Source organism: Salmo salar, chromosome ssa20 (genome assembly GCF_905237065.1).
Source record: "Salmo salar chromosome ssa20, Ssal_v3.1, whole genome shotgun sequence".
NCBI classification, from domain to species: domain Eukaryota; kingdom Metazoa; phylum Chordata; class Actinopteri; order Salmoniformes; family Salmonidae; genus Salmo; species Salmo salar.
This window is the reverse complement of record NC_059461.1, coordinates 20,152,989-20,172,804: the sequence shown is the minus strand read 5'-3', so window position 1 is coordinate 20,172,804 and position 19,816 is coordinate 20,152,989. Positions and strand designations below refer to the sequence as shown.

At 44.1% G+C, this 19,816-nt stretch overlaps 1 protein-coding gene across 3 annotated transcripts in view; it reads right to left on the bottom strand.

Moving 5' to 3' along the window:
- Positions 1-19,816, bottom strand: part of LOC106579952 (homeobox protein cut-like 2) — a 121,937-nt gene that overhangs the window by 18,448 nt on the left and 83,673 nt on the right. For all 3 annotated transcript variants that reach the window (XM_014160399.2, XM_014160400.2, XM_045703043.1), the window contains exons 4-5: positions 14,041-14,119; positions 1,245-1,385 (exon numbers count right to left, since the gene is read on the bottom strand). In XM_014160399.2, coding sequence (XP_014015874.1) covers positions 1,245-1,385; positions 14,041-14,119 — 220 coding nt within the window. The remainder of the gene's footprint in view (positions 1-1,244; positions 1,386-14,040; positions 14,120-19,816) is intronic.

Here is a 19,816-nt window from a genome sequence, read left to right as displayed (position 1 = left end):
CCCCTAGAGAGGTTAAATATGATAGCTGTCTAACGTTAGCTAGGCTAGGGGTTAGGGTTAAGGTTAGAAGTTAGGTTAAAGAGTTAGGGCAAGGGTTAGCTAAAAGGGTTAGGGTTAGGTTAAGGGGAAGGGTTAGCTAACATGCTAAGTAGTTGCAAAGTAGCCAAAAAGTAGTAATTATACTGAACAGAAATATAAACACAACATGCAAAGTGTTGGTCCCATGTTTCATGAGCTGAAATAAAGGATCATAGACATTTTCATACGCACAAAAAGCTTATTTCTCTCAAATGTTGTGCACAACTATGTTTACATCCCTGTTAGTGAGCATTTCTCCACCTGACAGGTGTGGTATATCAAGAAGCTGATTAAACAGCATGATCATTACACAGGTGCACTTTGTGCTGGGGAAAATAAAAGGCCACTCTAAAATGTGCAGTTTTGTCATACAACACAATGCCACAGATGTCTCAAGTTTTGAGGAAGCGTGCAATTTGTATGCTGACTGCAGGAATGTCCACCAGAGCAGTTGCCAGAAAATGTCATGTTAATTTCTCTACCATAAGCTGCCTCCAATGTCATTTTAGCTAATTTGGCAGTACGTCCAACCGGTCTCACAACCGCAGACCACGACGTGTAATCACGCCAGCCCAGGACCTCCACATCCGGCTTCTTCACCTGCGGGATCATCTGAGACCAGCCACATGGACAGATGATAAAACTGAGAAGTATTTCTGTCTGTAATAAAGCTCTTTTGTGGGGAAAAACTCATTCTGATTGGCTGGACATGGCTCCCCAGTGGGTGGGCCTTTGACCTCCCAGGCCCACCCATGGCTGCGCCCCTGCCCAGTCATGTCAAACCCATAGATTAGGGTCTAATGAATTGATTACAATTGACTGATTTCCTTATATGAACTGTAACTCAGTAAAATCGTTGAAATTGTTGCATGTTGCATTTATATATTTTTTCAGTATAGTTGAAAATTTGCTAATTAGCTAAAATTCTAAGTTGTCCGTGATGAGATTCGAACTCCCAATCATTGGGTTGCTCGACGTTCGCTTTACACGCGCTCCCATCCACCCCGACTAACCACCCTACTTTAGTTTTTGGCTTAAGTAACCATCTGTCTTATGTAACCATACCAAACATAACGTATCATACTAATTTGAGGGTCCCGGATTTACATTTACTATGTTACGTCTAGTCTATGAGACCAGGCTGGTGGCAGTGGCTCTGGTCTGACCTGGCTTGTCAAGGCACTCCAGGTGTCTCTTCCAGTGCCCGCTGAGCTCCCTGACCAGGGCCTCGCTGTCTGGGGCCGAACTCTGCAGCTGCTGCAGCCTCTCCTCCAGGGTGTGTGTAGCCTCAAGCACGGGAACTGGGTCTGAGAGCAAAAAGACACACAAGATGGAGAGAAATGTTACATTTTTCTATGAACCACTATATGCAAAACAACCACATAGCCATAATATTGAGTGGTAATTCAAGAGCTTCAAATGCTGAAGTGGATGAGTAAAGTCAAAAGTTCAACACTTCAGTCAAGTGAATTTCATTGCCTATCTATTTGATCAAATATAATGAGATATCACAATTATCCTGTTGCTGCTGTCAAAATATGTCTCCTATTATACAACTGATGTCAGGATGTTTAAAAGGAACTTTTTAAATAGCATATTAAAAGAAAAATCTACCATACCATATTCTGCATGAGACAGTACAGTTATCATATGCTCTCCTGCACAACAGCATCAAGAGTAGGAGACTGAGAAATTGTTCCAAAGAGGGACTCTAGAATTCACTCCAATGAGATGCCTTACAAATCTCACAGGCTGGCCCTAATGACATGAATAGACTAAACTACTAAGATCAAATCCAATGGAACTCATCACCAATAAATGAATGTCAAAAAAAGCCGCATAGACTGCAGTACAATATGACGCGCACTTCAGTCCCAAATATACACCTAAACAAATCCAACAAAGTCTGGAAAAAGTCTGCTCCTGAAAAGAAGAGAAAAAGAAGACGGATTCTTTAGCACAACAGAGGAGCTGTTTTGCAATGCATGTGCAGCAGCCTGGGCCCCATGGGGCCAACTAGGAGGCTGTTTCTCTGCTAACAAGTCTCCTCTGTGTCATTTGATCATTTAAATTATTATGCCAGGAATTCTCAGGAGGTGGCTCGGCACTCCACATCACAGGGCTGTTTTTAATCTTCCCGTTCCCTTTCTTCCCATCCCGAAAAGTTCAACAGCTCTGAGAGGGAGAGCTGCTCCTGTTGTGTACCTGCCTGCCGCACACCAAAGGAGGTGACTTCTAGTGCCAAAGCACAGAGAGAGGGGCTCAGGGGAGCCGCCTGACAAGGAGGGAGGGAGGATGTAGAGACACACACACACACACACCAGCCTTTCAAAACTCCAAGGAGGGAAAATCGCTGCTTTGCTGCACAAACTTTTCTCCCGCAGCTTTCATGCGCTCGTCTTTCTGCACCTGTGTGGATCGCGATCATATCCTTTCTTCAACATGGGCACAGACTGAACTGACTGTTCAGAGAGCCTAACCACAGACGTTTACACTTCAACAGACACCACTGAGACTAGACAGCCAAGTCGAAGCAGGCCACAGAAACACAGCTGTCAAAAATTAGCAATCTGTGAAAATACTTCCATAACCATTTGACATATCTGAAGTTTCATCAGAAACACTCGGACAAAGATAATAGATGGAACCATTTTTTCCCCAGGACAGTTTACAGTCAACTGAGCCTCCTGTGTGTCTGTGTTCACTGTTACACCCACACATGAGATATTGCATCAGTCACATGGGACATCACACTTAAGAGCAGAGCTCTTCTTAGACAAACAGGACGACTTAAAACACTGCTTTTCACATCGACCCACTGTCACAGAAATCACTTTATCAGCCTCTTTTCCATATATCCTTTTAACTTTCCATGATCAAAGTGCAGAGATTACAGTAAGGGATCTCTCACACTTGGACAAGCAGGGATTATCAATCAGTGGCTAGGCAAAAAAAGTGAAGGGATATATGGTAGCCCTGTATACAAAATGAACCCAGTCAAAGAGGAGAGCAGCAGGGGTACTCTCAGAGGGACCCGGGTGTAGCTCTACAAGACGGGCTACAGTTGGGGGAAGTGTCAAAGAAGACTGCTGATAACGGAAGAGAACAGGACTGCTAATTGATGTTGCTAATAAGCTGTGCTGGATATTCCTTTAAGAGCATTTCTTTAAAAGTAAATCCTTACTATAAAAGGAAGATTGAATACTTGAATTGAATTTTACACCATACTGCCAATATACCTAGAATTCCCCCCACACCACCATCATCATCCCCCACCATTATCTACTGTGATTGGGTCATATCTATGCAAATAAACAGCCCTTTTTTTTTATTCAATCCGTATCTTAATTAATGCTGATTGGACGTCTGCCCTGAAGTCATGATAACAGATAGCACAACAGCACCTCATTGAGGGTCATAAATCACTGCACATTAATACATCATATTCTCTAGTCAAATATGGTCCGTTCACACGTGAATCACAGTGACTGGGCAAAGGTGGGGATGAACAGAATGTTATGAGGAGAAGGAGGTTCAGAGGTCATTCCGGGGACACACGCCTGTCCTCTCAGTCTACCAGCAAAGACGAGCTGGCATTGAGGATCCTGGCATCACTTGTACTTCAACACAGTTGTTCATTTGTACTTCAGCACAGTTCCACCTGGTTTGTTGGTATTGTGTGGTGTTAGCAAAGTCACTGCACTAGTAAGCCAGGGTAGGGCTATCATACAATCTATGTGTGTGTGGTCTCATCATCTACATTGAGTTTGCATCAGTGTTACAGATGAGATAATGAGCTTCCATGGCTGGTTCCTAGCAGCCGCTGGTCAGGTATTACGCTGCGATTGCTCATCCCATAGCAGGGAGCAGCTCTCTGGGTGCTGCTCCTTGACAGCCCAGGGTAAACAGGCCATGCCTAGCATGGTCACAACAGATATGTTTATGCTTGATAGCCAGCTCCTATGGTTGTTCCTATGGACCATGTTAGGCCAGGGCCCACTGTGTGAACTGTCCACATAAATACTGTCTGGACTGTGGCCGGGACCGTGGGACAGACAGGTCAAGGATGTGTCTGGGTGGGCAGTGGTGGTGGGTGGGAGTGGACGAGGGTGGTGTGAGCCAAGACAAGCAGGTGTGTTGGGACGGTCCGTCTTTGCCCTGTCAGCGATACACTGTCATTAGGCGGTGTGGGCTCAGCGGGGTGCACCATTACGTCTCCCTGGGCTCTGTGTAATTACGTTCTGACATAATTAACCCAGCAAGCCCATTAGCCAAGCGCTGGCTGGCTGGAGAGAAAATAAAAAAACGCTATAATTATTTGTTGTGCGCATGTTAATGAGGCCAGCTGTGTTCCCATCATACAACATGAACAAATTAATTTACAAGGCTGTGCTTCGAAGGTTTTTTCTTTTCATACAAAACAGTCTTGTTTTGTGTTGTTTTTCTCTATGTGGTCTTCAAGTTCCAAAAACACTATGTCTTGCTGTTGCAACAAACCGTAATACTGTACATGAGCAGTGTATTGTCATGGCCCGAAACTAGGTTGACTGAACAGTTTGTCTTTGAAGGTTGGACTAAGGACTAAGTGCACCATCAAAATGGCTACCTTTGAAAAAAGTTGTATCTTTTCTTAATTAAAGCAAAAGTAAACAACCAATACTCTACTTACAGACTACGGGAGTCCCAATCCAATGTAGCCGTGTGGGAACACTTCCATTGACTGAAGTCTAATAGTCTTTAACAAAGTAATCTATTATTCTACCAACTACACAGACACTCGAGCTCACAAGGTACAATTCTTTAATGTCTATCCTTGTTTCAACCTAGATTATATAGATTTTGTAGCTACGATGAAATCATTTTCAACAAAATGCTATCTCAGAAAACGTATGAAAAAAATGGAAAATGCTACAGTAAAAACGGCCAGTCTTTTCACTCATACGATATTCAGAGCACAGAACAAAAGTCTCTCCCTTTGACTTGTATGTGGAGAAGAGAGTGGAAGAGATAAAGATAAAGAAACAGAGATCACTATAGAGAGAAAGAGAGAGCGAGAGAAATGGTGAAAGAAGTGTGTCTTTCACTGTGTGCTGAAAGAGTAACTTTTTAACCTGTTCTTTTGTCTGTGTTCCACACATGCCTTTGTCTGGCAGACTGAAGGACATCTCTACAACTATGTAAAAAGAAGCTCTTAGAAATATACATAAACAGGAATATCAGGGTACAATGTAATTCAGCCACTCTTTAACTTTGATTGATATGTTGTTGTTGTTGTTGTTGTTGTTGTTCTTTTTGTTACAATAACAAAATAACTGTTCGGTGAACAATCACAAAAAAAAATAAAAACACAACTGAAACTATTCATCTCCTTTACACTTCAGAACTTGAGTTTTAGTCGTACCCATATATATATATATATATATATATATATATATATATATAAGTATCTCTGCACACACACACTCACACGCCCACGCACACACACTTCCTCTCTGTTCTGAGCACACACTCTGCCGGTCCCTCTGGGGTCTCTGCTCCACGGGGATCCATTGGAGAGGCCCAGCTCTTTTATGAACATAATGCATTATTAAGCACCTCAAACATCTCCTGGGCCTTTGTTTATTACTGCTCTTATTAATCACTTGTGCAGAATCTCGTCCTGCCCAAAAGAGCTTTCATTTTCCATCAACTTTTTTTATATGCTTTCATTTTTGATACTGCCACAAACAGAGCGTAGACGCACAGCTCTCCAAGTTCCCTCTCATCTTCTGATGGAATGTACTCAGCACCACACTTATTATTAAAAAAACAACGCCTTACAGGCCTCAATAAGCCTCTCTCTCCAGCGTCTGCCAATGTAAACTGAGAGGACAAAACATTATGAACACCTGCTCTTTCCATGGCAGACTGACCAGCTGAATTTAGGTGAAAGCTATGATCCCTTATTGATGTCACTTGTTAAATCCACTTCAATCAGTGTAGATGAAGGGAAGGAGACAGGTTAAAGAAGGGTTTTTAAGCCTTGAGACATTTGAGACATGGATTGTGTATGTGTGCTATTCAGAGGGTGAATGGGCAAGAAAAAATATTTGAACGGGGTATGGTAGTAGGTGCCAGGCGCACTGGTTTGTGTCAAGAACTGCAACGCTGCTGGGTTTTTCACGCTCAACAGTTTCCCGTGTATGTGAAGAATGGTCCACCACCCAAAGGACATCTAGCCAACTTGACACAACTGTGGGAAGCATTGGAGTCAACATGGGCCAGCATCCCTGTGGAACGCTTCCGACACCTTGTAGAGTCCATGCCCCGACAAATTTAGGATGTTCTGAGTGCAAAAAGGGGTGCAACTCAATACTATGAAGGTGTTCCTAATGTTTTACCCACTCAGTGTATACAGGGAGCTATAAGGGGACAATAATTCTTTGAATAGATTAAGGTGAAATCACAAAGGTCATTTTACTCTTTAGGGATAGGGGACAGCATTGGGAAGTTTGGATGAAAAGCATTCCCAGAGTAAACTACCTGTTACTCAGGCCCAGAAGATAGAATATGCATATCATTAGTAGATATGGATAGAAAACACTCTAACGTTTCCAAAACTGTTAACATAATGTATGTGAGTATAACAGAACTCATATGGCAGGCGAAAACCTGAGAAAAATCCAACCAGAAAGTGGGAATTCTGAGGTTTGTAGTTTTCAAGTGAATGCCTATCGAATATCCAGTGTCTGTGGGGTCAGATTGCACTTCCTAAGGCTTCCACTAGCTGTCAACAGTCTTTAGAAGTTGTTTCAGGCTTCTATTGTGAAAGGGGAGCGAATAAGAGCACTCTCAGCAGATGGCCCAGGTGAAAGCCTTTAGTTTAGTCACGCGCATGGCCGTGAGCACGAGCTCCGTTCCCTTTCCTTTCTAATGAAAACAATATTGTCCGGTTGAAACATTATTGAATATTTATGATAAAAATACCCTAAGGATTGATTAGAAACATCGTTTGACATGTTTCTACGAACTCAAATGGAACTTTTTTGACTTTTCGTCTAGACTTTGTGCCCGCGCTTTGTGCATTTGGATTACTGGACTAAACGAGCGAACAAAGAGGAGGTATTTGGACATAAAGATGAACTTATCGAACAAAATGAACATTTATTGTCTAACATGGAGACCTGGGAGTGCCATCAGATGAAGATCATCAAAGGTAAGTGATTAATTTTAACGCTATTTCTGACTTTTGTGACACCTCTCCTTCTTCGGAAAATGGCTGTATGGTTTTTTGTGGCTAGGCGCTGACCTAACATAATCGCATGGTGTGCTTTCACCGTAAAGCCTTTTTGAAATCGGACATTGTGGTTGGATTAACGAGAAGTTTATCTTTAAAATGGTGTATAATACTTGTATGTTTGAGGAACTTTAATTATGAGATTTCTGTTGTTTGAATTTGGCGCCCTGCAATTTCACTGGCTGTAGGCCAGGTGTTCCGCTAGCGGAACCCCCTTCCCAGAAACGTTAATGCTCTATTCTTACAACCCTGGAGCCAAAGGAAATTACTAACTGACTTCAATATGCACTGCACTTACAATCTCGCAGACCAAGGAGACTTCAATACATTAATATTCATTGTGCAATGAAGTCATAAAGCCATGATGGAATTGTGTGGAGTTTTACCTGGTCCTGGAACCCGTACCATGCAGTAGTATTTGGTCACCACTAGCTAGCACTGTTGCCCCAACGTTTCAACTAATGCAGACCTCAGCCCTGCCAAGGGCCCAACAAACATACAACACACAAACACACACACACACACACACACACACACACACACACACACACACACACACACACACAGTAAGTGAGCTCCCTGCTGAGATGAAAGGTACTGTGTTCTTCAGGAGAGATGGAGGGAGAGCGAGAGAGAGAGGGATGAGGTGATCCTGGGGGAGGTGTGTGAGTAAAGAGAGGGGAGGGGGCAGAGCAAACACCTGGAGCGCCAATCTCAGGGCTACGCTCCTGGCGACAGGGCCCCGCTCCTCCTCTCAAAGCGACAGCTACAAACACCAAGGTTCAAACGTAACCGCAGAGTCAGAGATGCTCACACAGGAGGGAGAGAGATGAGGAGAGAGGTGCTACTCAGGAGAGCCAACTCAGTCATGGAAACTGTCACTGTTTTTCACATCCTGTGAAGAGGAAGTAGTTTATTTACACTGATCAAAAAAGTATAGAGATGAAAATCTAAACAAATAAGTATTTTTTGGAGGGACAAATATTTTGTCGACAATTTCAATGGAGCATAGGAATATACAGTTGAAGTCGGAAGTTTACATACACCTTAGCCAAACACATTTAAATTCAGTTTTTCACAATTCCTGACATTTAATCCAAGTAAAAATCCCTGTCTTAGGTCAGTTAGGATCAGCACTTTATTTTAAGAATGTGAAATGTCAGAATAATAGTCGAGAGAATGATTTAGTTTAGCTTTTATTTCTTACATCACATTCCCAGTGGGTCAGAAGTTTACATACACTCAATTAGTATTTGGTAGCATTGCCTTTAAATTGTTTAACTTGGGTCAAACGCTTCAGGTAGTCTTCCACAAGCTTCCCACAATAAGTTGGGTGAATTTTGGCCCATTCCTCCTGACATAGCTGTTGTAACTGAGTCAGGTTTCTAGGCCTCCTTGCTCGCATACGCTTTTACAGTTCTGCCCACAAATCTTCTATAGGATTGAGGTCAGGGCTTTGTGATGGTCACTCCAATACCTTGACTTTGTTGTCCTTAAGCCATTTTGCCATAACTTTGGAAGTATGCTTGGGGTCATTGTCCATTTGGAAGACCCATTTGCGACCAAGCTTTAACTTCCTGTCTTGAGATGTTACTTCAATATATCCACATATTTGTCCTTCCTCATGATCCTATCTATTTTGTGAAGTGCACCAGTCCCTCCTGCAGCAAAGCACCCCCACACATGATGCTGCCACCTCCGTGCTTCACGGTCGGGATGGTGTTCTTCGGCTTGCAAGCCTCCTCCTTTTTCCTCCAAACTTAACGATGGTCATTATGGCCAAACAGTTCTATTTTTGTTTCATCAGACCAGAGGACATTTCTCCAAAAAGTACAATCTTTGTCCCTATGTGCAGTTGCAAACCATAGTCTGGCTTTTTTATGGCGGTTTTGGAGCAGTGGCTTCTTCCTTGCTGAGCGGCCTTTCAGGTTATGTTGATATAGGACTCGTTTTACTGTGGATATAGATACTCATGTACCTGTTTTCTCCAGCATCTTCACAAGGTCCTTTGCTGTTGTTCTGGGATTGATTTGCACTTTTCGCACCAAAGTACGTTCATCTCTAGGAGACAAAACGTGTCTCCTTCCTGAGCGGTATGACGGCTGCGTGGTCCCATGGTGTTTATACCTGCGTACTATTGTTTGTACAGATGAATGTGGTACCTTCAGGCGTTTGGAAATTGCTCCCAAGGATGAACCAGACTTGTGGAGGTCTACAATGGTTTTTCTGAGGTCTTGGCTGATTTCTTTTGATTTTCCCATGATGTCAAGGAAAGAGGCACTGAGTTTGAAGGTAGGCCTTGAAATACATCCACAGGTACACCTCCAATTGACTCAAATGATGTCAATTAGCCTATCAGAAGCTTCTAAAGCCATGACATCATTTCATGAATTTTCCAAGCTGTTTAAAGGCACAGTCAACTTAGTGTATGTAAACTTCTGACCCACTGGAATTGTGATACAGTAAATTATAAGTGAAATAATCTGTCTGTAAACAATTGTTGGAAAAAGTACTTGTGTCGTGCACAAAGTAGATGTCCTAACCGACTTGCCAAAACTATAGTTTGTTAACAAGAAAATTGTGGAGTGGTTGAAAAACGAGTTTTAATGACTCCAACCTAAGTGTATGTAAACTTCCGACTTCAACTGTATGTCTTAAATGCATGGAAATGCACATTATGATTCTGGTGTGTGACATTTTGGCTTGGGGACCCAATAATGACATTTTTAGAAGTATTACATTTTCAAGGTGTTCTCATTGCTCAGAGCACTTATTTCAACTGTTCCCCATAAAATGCAGAGGATGCATTGGAGTTGCTTCAAAGAGCATGCCCTGTTCATGACACTGGTGTTAGATTCTAAATGAACCTATTAAAACTCACGGATAATTAGTAAAGCTTAAACCAAGTTTATTCACCCATTGGGTCAATGCAGCTGCATAAGACAAAATAAATATTCAGTCTCCTCCTTCTCTCTTTCTCTTTACATCTTTATTACTTGGCAGGAAGTTAAGTGATACAGGCAATAAACTGTTCCTTCTCCCTTAATGTGACCTGACCTGACCTCGACCCCCTTCCTCACTAATCCACAGCTCCGCATCTTTATCAGTGCCTGCCAACATATGATCGTCTCCCTGCACACAGTACATTCCAAGCTTAATTGCCTCCACCATATACATTCTTCCTACAGATAACCATTAACTTCTGGTGTAGGCACTCTAGACCATAGCACTCAATATTTCAATAGGATTCCTGATAATTAACACTATTCAGAACCCTGAATCCATCACCGGTAAAGGTTGCCATTGTCATACTACATGTAATCCTTTGTCACAGGAAACAGTGCCACTCTAAGTCCAGACTCACCACAACTATAATAATAGCTATCTTGTTCAGCAGCTGCTTGATACACTTGCTGACTTTACAGTAAAAACAAAACCCAAATCACACTCACACACACACTCACACGCACACACGCACACACGCACACACACACACACAGTATTTCCAGCCATGTATTCTCCTCTCTTCCCTTACACTAACATTCTCCTCCTCGTAAACACACTGATGTGAGATACACATTTGCTTTAACAAATTGGGACGTGATTAAAACCTTCTCTATTGAGAGCATGTTCAGGGTAGCCCTGTGTTGTGTCAGGGATGCATACCCTCCTGTCTATAACATTCATATGAACTGAGAATATGAAAGCAGCATCATAACATGTGTCATGCGTGTCCAACATTATGCAACTGACATCATCATTGGCACCTATTCCAATAACGGATTTGTTATTGTCGATAACTGATACCTGACACCAAACGTTGCTGTTAACTGGATACAACAGGTCACATTGTCCCCTCCCCCTCCCTGGCTCTCCTCTTGCATTCATTAACTCTGTTGTCGGCCGCTCTGATTGGACCAACGGCCTGTCAGTGTCAGCAGACAGCCAGGATGGAGGGATCCTTTCAAATTAAATAAGAGGGAGAAAAAAAATGTCTGCCAATGAATAGTGATAACGGCATTAAGATTAACGAGCACGGTGTGTTAAGAATAATTGCGTCTGTCAAAACATAAAAAATACATGAGCTGGATCGTTTGTTTGGAGACTGGCGGGAAAGCAGCACAGTGATGTGTTTATAGGGGAGGAGTGAGGGACCACAGCCAACTGACTGTCCTCTGGTGTACCTGGAGCGATCCACTCTGGGAACAGGGGGTGACCTTGGACAGGCCAGTGAGATGCACAATGATACACAAAATACCCTACTCTCCATTTTGTGACTCCTGTTTGGCATCAGACAGGAGGTAAATAATATCAGAAAGATAATAATGAATAGATTTGGAGAATTTTAGCAATTAGCTGTTAATGGAAATGATTGGTATAACATTAAAGGATTAGATGACAAATAATAATCAGCAGCTCAGCTGGCTGCGTTTTTGGGGTTTTAAAATAATAACTCCTTCTGTAGTAGTAAAGCCCAGGAAACGTCATCCACACACAGACCTGCAGTGACACACAGTGTGAGAGCTAAGACTAGAGACTCTGGTGAGGGAGAGTCACCCGGATGCTAATGCTAGTACAGGTCCAGGTAAGGTCAGAGGAAGATGAGTGTTCTGAATATGCTAATCCAAGGCCCTCCGACCTGTAACAAGGGCCACATGACGACAAGGCTCAACCCCCCCCCCCACCCTGGCCAATCATAGAGAAGTGATTGGTGGAGATGTCGATGTCATATATGTTTATGTCAAAATAGGAGCTGAAAGTGTGCATGCATGTGTGTGTGCCAGAGGAGGCTGGTGGGAAGCACTATAAGAGGACGGGCTCATTGTAACTGCTGGAATAGAATGAACGGAACGACATCAAACACGTCAAACATACTGAAAGCACGTTGGACTCCGTTCCATTTATTCCATTACAGCCATTATAACAGGCCCGTCCTCCTATAGCTCCTCCCACTAGCCTCCTCTGGTGTGTGGGTGTGTGTATGCATGTGTGTGTATGCGCTTGTGTGTGAGAGCAAAAGTAAACGTTAAATTCCTATTTTTTAAATCTTCAAACCCAATCCTAGCTACAAGGGTTCCGATACAGTTTAACACGGTTTATTAGTACTCTTTCTTGTCAGTGCCCTGTGCAATTAAAGAGATGAAGTCCTCATTCCTTACATTATCATTGTTTGTTCAGTCTGCTCTTGATAGAACATTTGTTCATGACAAAATATAGCCCCTAAAACCCTCCTGGGTCCTCCATTAAGCCCTTGATACGTGCAGGTATAGGTCAGGAAATCAAACTGAACACCTCTTCAAAGACATCCATTTCTTATCAAAAAAAAATAACTCCATTCAAAGTGTGTGGTGAAATATCAAGCAGGAGACTTCAAGGTAAAATGGAGACCTTTAAAAGTCAGTCGCTGCATCGCTATTTTCTCTGACACCCACTTTTATCTTGTATTCATTGAATCTGTAAACCGCGTTCTCTACTCTTGCAATGAGTGTTCCTCTGATGTAGCCGGAGATTGGAGTGCGTTTTGCTCTTGTCTCCTGCAACAAAGAGCAATGCTGTATAGTGTGCCCTGGCAACAAACAACAACAGAATACACAGTCTCTCCCCCTCCCCCTCTCTTTCCCTGCTGGCCTCATCAGGCCTGCACTCCAGACTAAGACAAGCTACAGTTGGCTTTTAATTGGCCCTCTGCAATCAACAGCCCATCCCCACAAGGATCGTCTCTCCTCCGCAATGCAACGCTCAAGGACCAGCGCTCGGTTTTGAAGTGGCCCCACACAGAGCACAGACTCTAAAACATAGATAAGAACTACAGGGTGTCTTGTGGATATTTATATATCTATGGCAAGAAAACAGTCACTTCGTATTTTTAGCTTGTCTCATGTAGAACGTTGGCCTAATGAAGTTGACTGTGGCTTGGTGTGTTGTTGATCTGGCTGGGGAAGCTGATCTCTTGTGGGAGGTTTGGTACATTAGCAATATTGTGTGTTGTCTGTGTCTGTGCTGTTGTGATGTGTGTGGCTCTGTTACAGGTGGGAGACTCCAGTATTTATGCTGCAGTAGTTTATGTGTCGGGGGGCTAGGGTCAGTCTGTTACATCTGGAGTATTTCTCTTGTCTTATCCGGTGTCCTGTGTGTATTTAAATATGCTCTCTCTAATTCTCTCTTTCTCTCTTTCTGTCTTTCTCTCGGAGGACCTGAGCCCTAGGACCATGCCTCAGGACTACCTGGTATGATGACTCCTTGCTGTCCCCAGTCCACCTGGCCGTGCTGCTGCTCCAGTTTCAACTGTTCTGCCTGCGGCTATGGAACCCTGACCTGTTCACCGGACGTGCTTGTTGCACCCTCGACAACTACTATGATTATTATTATTTGACCATGCTGGTCATTTATGAACATTTTAACATTTTAACATTTTGACCATGTTCTGTTTTAATATCCACCCTGCACAGCCAGAAGAGGACTGGCCACCCCTCATAGCCTGGTTCCTCTCTAGGTTTCTTCCTAGGTTTTTGGCCTTTCTAGGGAGTTTTTCCTAGGGAGTTTTTCCTAGCCACCGTGCTTCTTTCACATGCTTTGCTTGCTGTTTGGGGTTTTAGGCTGGGTTTCTGTACAGCACTTTGAGAATATCAGCTGATGTACGAAGGGCTATATAAAAATAAATTTGAAATTTGAAATTTGAGACTCACCAGGGGCTTCGATAAGCTGCTTGTAGATTCCCAGGAATGCCGACTCTGCCTCCTTACTGCGCTTGTTCAGAGCGACCACCTGGAGACGACAGGACAGGACACAGCCGTCAGGGTGACACTCAGGCGTCAACATTCATACTAAACCCTTGCTGAAGGAACATTTAGCGACCCATACACACAGAACATCTGCATTTACATGCATTCTACACTGTTTTGACATATGAAGTAAATAAGCAGCGTATAAAGTAATTGTGCTAACGAGACAGACAGAAACAAAGTTGATCCGTCTCCAGAAGGTCATCAGAATGATGGTACATCACCAACATGTTGCTCTGACGGGGTTTGTGTGCTGAATTATGTGAACAAGGTGCTGAGCTAACACTACAAGCTGATATTTGGCCTCTTAAACCCCAACATTGCGGTGTGTATTGAGGTGACATTTGGCCTGTTAAACACAGGTGTGGTGTGTATTGAGGTGACATTTGGCCTGTTAAACACAGGTGTGGTGTGTATTGAGGTGACATTTGGCCTGTTAAACACAGGTGTGGTGTGTATTGAGGTGACATTTGGCCTGTTAAACACAGGTGTGGTGTGTATTGAGGTGACATTTGGCCTGTTAAACACAGGTGTGGTGTGCTCTATGAGGCAGGTCGGTGTTATGCTATTCTGCTATTCTCCACTCCACGGGTGATGCAAAGCAATTAACAATTCATTTGGATGGACAAAGAAGGGAATTAGTCACCACCTGGCCCCATGGAGAGGGCACCTGCCCTGGTGGGTATGTGGGTTACAGTCCTCACAGCTACAATACACCAGCAGCCCTGTTATCTACTGTAAGTCAGAACAAGTCAATGTCTGAAAGTCTTAGCTTAGCAATTCTCTGAAATACTACATCAGATAGCATAGGAGGCTGCTGAGGGGAGGACGGCTCATAATAATGTCTGCAACGGAGTGGATGGAATGGCATCATACACCGCGGTCTAAGGCACTGCATCTCAGTGCAAGAGGCGTCACTACAGTCCCTGGTTCGAATCCAGGCTGAATCACATCCGGCCGTGATTGGGAGTCCCATAGGGCGGCTCACAATTGGCCCGGAGCCATCCGGGTTTGGCCGGGGTAGGCCTAGTTAAATAAAGGTGAAATAAAATAAATAAATAAATAAAACATGGAAACATGCCATTACCACGAGTCCGTTCTCCCAATAAGGTGTCAGCGACCTCCTGTGTCAGATAGGCCATGTCCACTACAAATGTCCCTCCAATCCAAGAGGAAACTAAATTCAAATTATTGTCATCTATTCTCTATAGAATTCCTATCAGTGTTGATTACAGTTTTTATCTGACCAGACATAATGACTTCTATTGAAGGAACCCAGTGCATGTTACCGTCTGAGACCTTCTTTATTGGTCTGACTTCAGTTCGACAATGTTATTTGGACCGAGGTCTGAAAACACTTATGAGAATGGTGGAGAAACTGTTTAGAGATGGTTATAAGTAACAACTGTGGGAAAGAGAGAGAGACGGAGAGCCCTTGAATTACTGGAATTGTCTTGTTTCCTCCCCAAAGAGGCATAACGACAGCATCATGTTTAAAGAAATATCATAAAGATCAAGCAAATCCCTCCCACTCGGAACTGCGAGCCAGAGTTCATGGAAAATGGAAAGGCTGGAGCCCAATCGATATAGATGCAACAGTCTGCAGCTACCAGCCATCTCTCTCTCTCTCAGCATCTTCATATGCCACACCTATCAGGTGGATGGATTATGTTGGCAAGGGAGAAATGCTCACTAACAGGGATGCAAGCAAATTTGTGCACTAAATTTGAGAGAAATCCGTTTTTTTTGTGCGTATGAAAAATGTATGGGATCTTTTATTTCAGCTCGTGAAACATGGGACCAACACTTTATATTTTGTTCAGTGTATATATAGCAGGTTGTGTGAACTTACCAGGATCTGTTTCAGACTGACCCCCCTGTCCCTGTCCTGTCTACCTTTCTGAAGAATACATCAAATAAGGCCCTGAACTGCACATGTAAAACGCACAGGCTCCATTTCCCACCGACACGGGGGTCTCCTGGCCTTCCATCACCCTTTAACGAGAGAACACGGAGATTACCTCCACAATCACACCATTAACCTGTCTGCAGCCGCCAGAGGAGACATCAATCACACGCCAGATGCCTCCTCACGTCAGCACACTCAGTATGGGTAACCCTCTCCCCTCGTGCACGCTGCCACCGCCATCATCAAAGCACCTCGGAGGTGTCACGCATAATGTGGTCTGATCTGAGTGACTCGTCTTCCTCTGGACCTGATGCTAATCTACCTTCAGCCAAACACATGGGATTAGCTTCCGTCCCCTGGTACCACACAGATTACACTATGGAGAGGTATGGTATAAATAATGTATGTTTCAGCAAAGGTACGGTGGTAGTAGGACAATGTATCTAAACCTATTCCATGTTAGCCAGTTTGGCCGTAAAAGGATAGAATATGGCTTCTCTGGGAGGGATATGGTGAACATTCATTTTACAAGCAGCAGGAGTAAACCCCCAGAGATTTATTGTAGGGAAAGAGAGAGAGAGAGAGAGAGAGAGAGAGAGAGAGAGAGAGAGAGAGAGAGAGAGAGAGAGAGAGAGAGAGAGAGAGAGAGGAAACCTGTTAGAAGTGGACCATAACTCTTCACAGAGGACCAGTCCGTGTGGGCAGGCTACTGCTGCTGTCTCCAGCACTGCTGGGAAATGCTTACTGAGGCCTAGGAGGATACTTATAGTGAAACACATGGTCCATGTGTGGGTCTGTTTGCATGTTTGCGCGTGTGTGTGTGTGTGTGTGTGTGTGTGTGTGTGTGTGTGTGTGTGTGTGTGTGTGTGTGTGTGTGTGTGTGTGTGTGTGTGTGTGTGTGTGTGTGTGCATGCGTGTGGTGTGTCAACATGTGAGAAGAGAAGAATAAATTATGGCAAAAGATGAGTTTAACATAAAGAAGTGCAGGGAAGAGAAAGGCAGAGAGGCACTGAGCTACAGACAGAGACAGAGAGGGCGAGAAAGAGGTTCCCATAAAGACTGCAATTAGCAATTATGCAGACATCAATTACAATTATCACAACTGGTGATTATGCAATTATCACTCTAAATCCTTGTTTTTTTTACCAGAATGCCACTGTCTGTGATTTGGGGTTTGAGGACAGGTTGTGTGATGATGCAGGTGATTAGAGTGTGTGACGTGGCGGGGGTGTTAGGTGTGTGTGTGAGTGTGTGTGTGTGTGTGTGTGTGTGTGTGTGTGTGTGTGTGTGTGTGTGTGTGTGTATGTGAGAGTGTGTGTGTGAGAGTGAGTGAGTGAGTGTGTGTGTGTGCGTCCGAATGTGTTTGTATGTGTGCATGGACGTGTGAGTTAGTAAGATTATTGCTGCTGGTGGATGAGAGAGGCGGTGTGTGTGTGTGTGTGTGTGTGTGTGTGTGTGTGTGTGTGTGTGTGTGTGTGTGTGTGTGTGTGTGTGAAGGGACTGGGAATGTATGGTTGCACATTCCCAGAGGCCTCTAAATTACCTGTCATCTGCACATGATGCAAAGGTCAGCGCACAATCATGGGAGTCGGTCCTCTGTGCTGCTCACAGAGACCCACCATGGCCCAGGAGTTGACAGTGTGTCAGCACAGCCCCAGTCAGCCTGAATGCCTATTAGAACAACACACTGGGAATTCCACCACCATGCAGCAAGTGACAACACCCTTATGGCATCCTTATGGGTTGTGGGGAGTAAACACCAGAGAGGGAGAGTGGGAGCTATAGGAGAATAGGAGACTCCTACTATGCTGACGAAGCTACATCCACTGTCATCAGTGCTTGTTTTTCCTTGAGTGTTTAGAGGAGGAGAGAGGGAAGAGAGTGATGAACCGGTGTGGAGTGAGTGATGAGTGGGTGGAGGATAGGGACACAAGCAAAACACACTCGCACACACACTCTTCTTCAGGCGATTAAAGGCGGACGCCGTGTGTTTGATGAGTTTGATACCTTTACATGTATTCCGTTCTAGCCATTACTATGAGCCTGTCCTCCCCAATGACGGTGCCACCAACCTCCAGTGCCTGACATACATCCCGCCCCCATGTCAGAACCATTCAGCAGCTCCTAGTCCCCCAGTTACACTCCCATCCACAAGGAACCAAGGCCGCCCAGATCCACCCTCCTCTAGCTCATAACTCCCAACCTGAGTAACCACACCCTCATCCTAACATCTAAGGTCATTTCATGATGCGCTTCTGTCACAGTGCTCTTTGAGCCAATCATTGGGTAAAAGTAATCAATAACAAAACAATCAATAATTCCAATCTAACCAATCAATACTAAACCAATCAATAACACTCACCAATCAATACTAAACCAATCAATAACTCCAAACAATCATTTATAAGCAAATCATTAATATCAATCAATCTAACCGATCAATAACACACCAATCAATAAATTATATATTATTAATCTATAACAAACCAATCAATAACAGGGGTTGAACACCAGATTGTTGTAAAATAACTGAATCTAAAGAGAGCCCTCTAGAAGTAGCTGAGTACAGAGAGAGACAGAGAAAGAGAGAGAGACAGAGAAAGAGAGACAGAGAGAGAGACAAAGAGAGACAAATAGAGAGAGAGAGAGAGACAGACAGACAGAGAGACAGACAGAGAGAGAGACAGTGAGAGAGAGAGAGAGAGAGAGAGAGAGAGAGAGAGAGAGAGAGAGAGAGAGAGTAATGACACAGGCAGAGCCGTGAGCAGATCTCCAACAGATCAAGGTAGAGTAGAGTAATCCTGATGGACATGGCACGGTGAGCTCCGTGTGAGACAGAACACTGTGAGGCATTAAACTCAGATCAAAGCCCCACTCGGCTCTGCCATCCTGCAGGTGTCTAGTAGGCTTGGTCCCCCCACCACCACCACCACCACCACCATACAGTGGAACAGAACAACAGAGCCAGCCAGCAGCTCCACCCACACGACAAAACCCAACACAAACCTCTGCTTAACATCTCAAAGTCACCGCAAAGTCAAGACAGACACAGAGGGAGTCAGACAAAGGAAGGAAAACAAATCTTCTCTGAAAGGCTTTGTAGTTCAAAAGACAGGAGCCTTTATTTCTTTTTGAAACGAGATTCAAAATGTTTGAAGTGTTGAGTGACCTAATGGTTGGAAAACGTGTGTCTGAAGAAGAGGAGTCGCAGTGACATGACAGGAGAGTGAGGGGAATGCACTGAGAATGAAGAGATAGGGAGAGACAGTGGGGTGAAAGGAGGAGCATATCATATGAAATGTAGTTTAGAGAGGGACATTGCAGCATTGAAGGAGAATACTATAGTGGGGAAGAAAGAGTGGAGGGTGTGAGGAGAAAGTGGAGAAGATAGTATGGGATGATTTTCAAGACAAAGGGACTGCTCCCATTCCTGGATGGCCCCAGTGAACAATGCCACCGCCGAGCAGGGTACGCCAGCTTGAGGCCAGTAGTGGAGCCCGGCACCCACCAGTGGAACATGCTTGGCAGGAGGAGGGCACAGCAGCATCTCTCCCTCGGACACATGAAAACAATGTATCTCTCCACCTGGCCTACGCCATGTCAAGGTGAGACGGCACGGCCGAGACAGAGAGAGAGAGAGAGAGAGAGAGAGAGAGAGAGAGAGAGAGAGGGTTCTGCCATGATGGATAGCGTTCTCCAGCCACCTCTCCTGTCTCTCCCTCTCAGATAGCTGGTGACTTTCCAGTGAAGCAATTATCATTGCAGAATGCA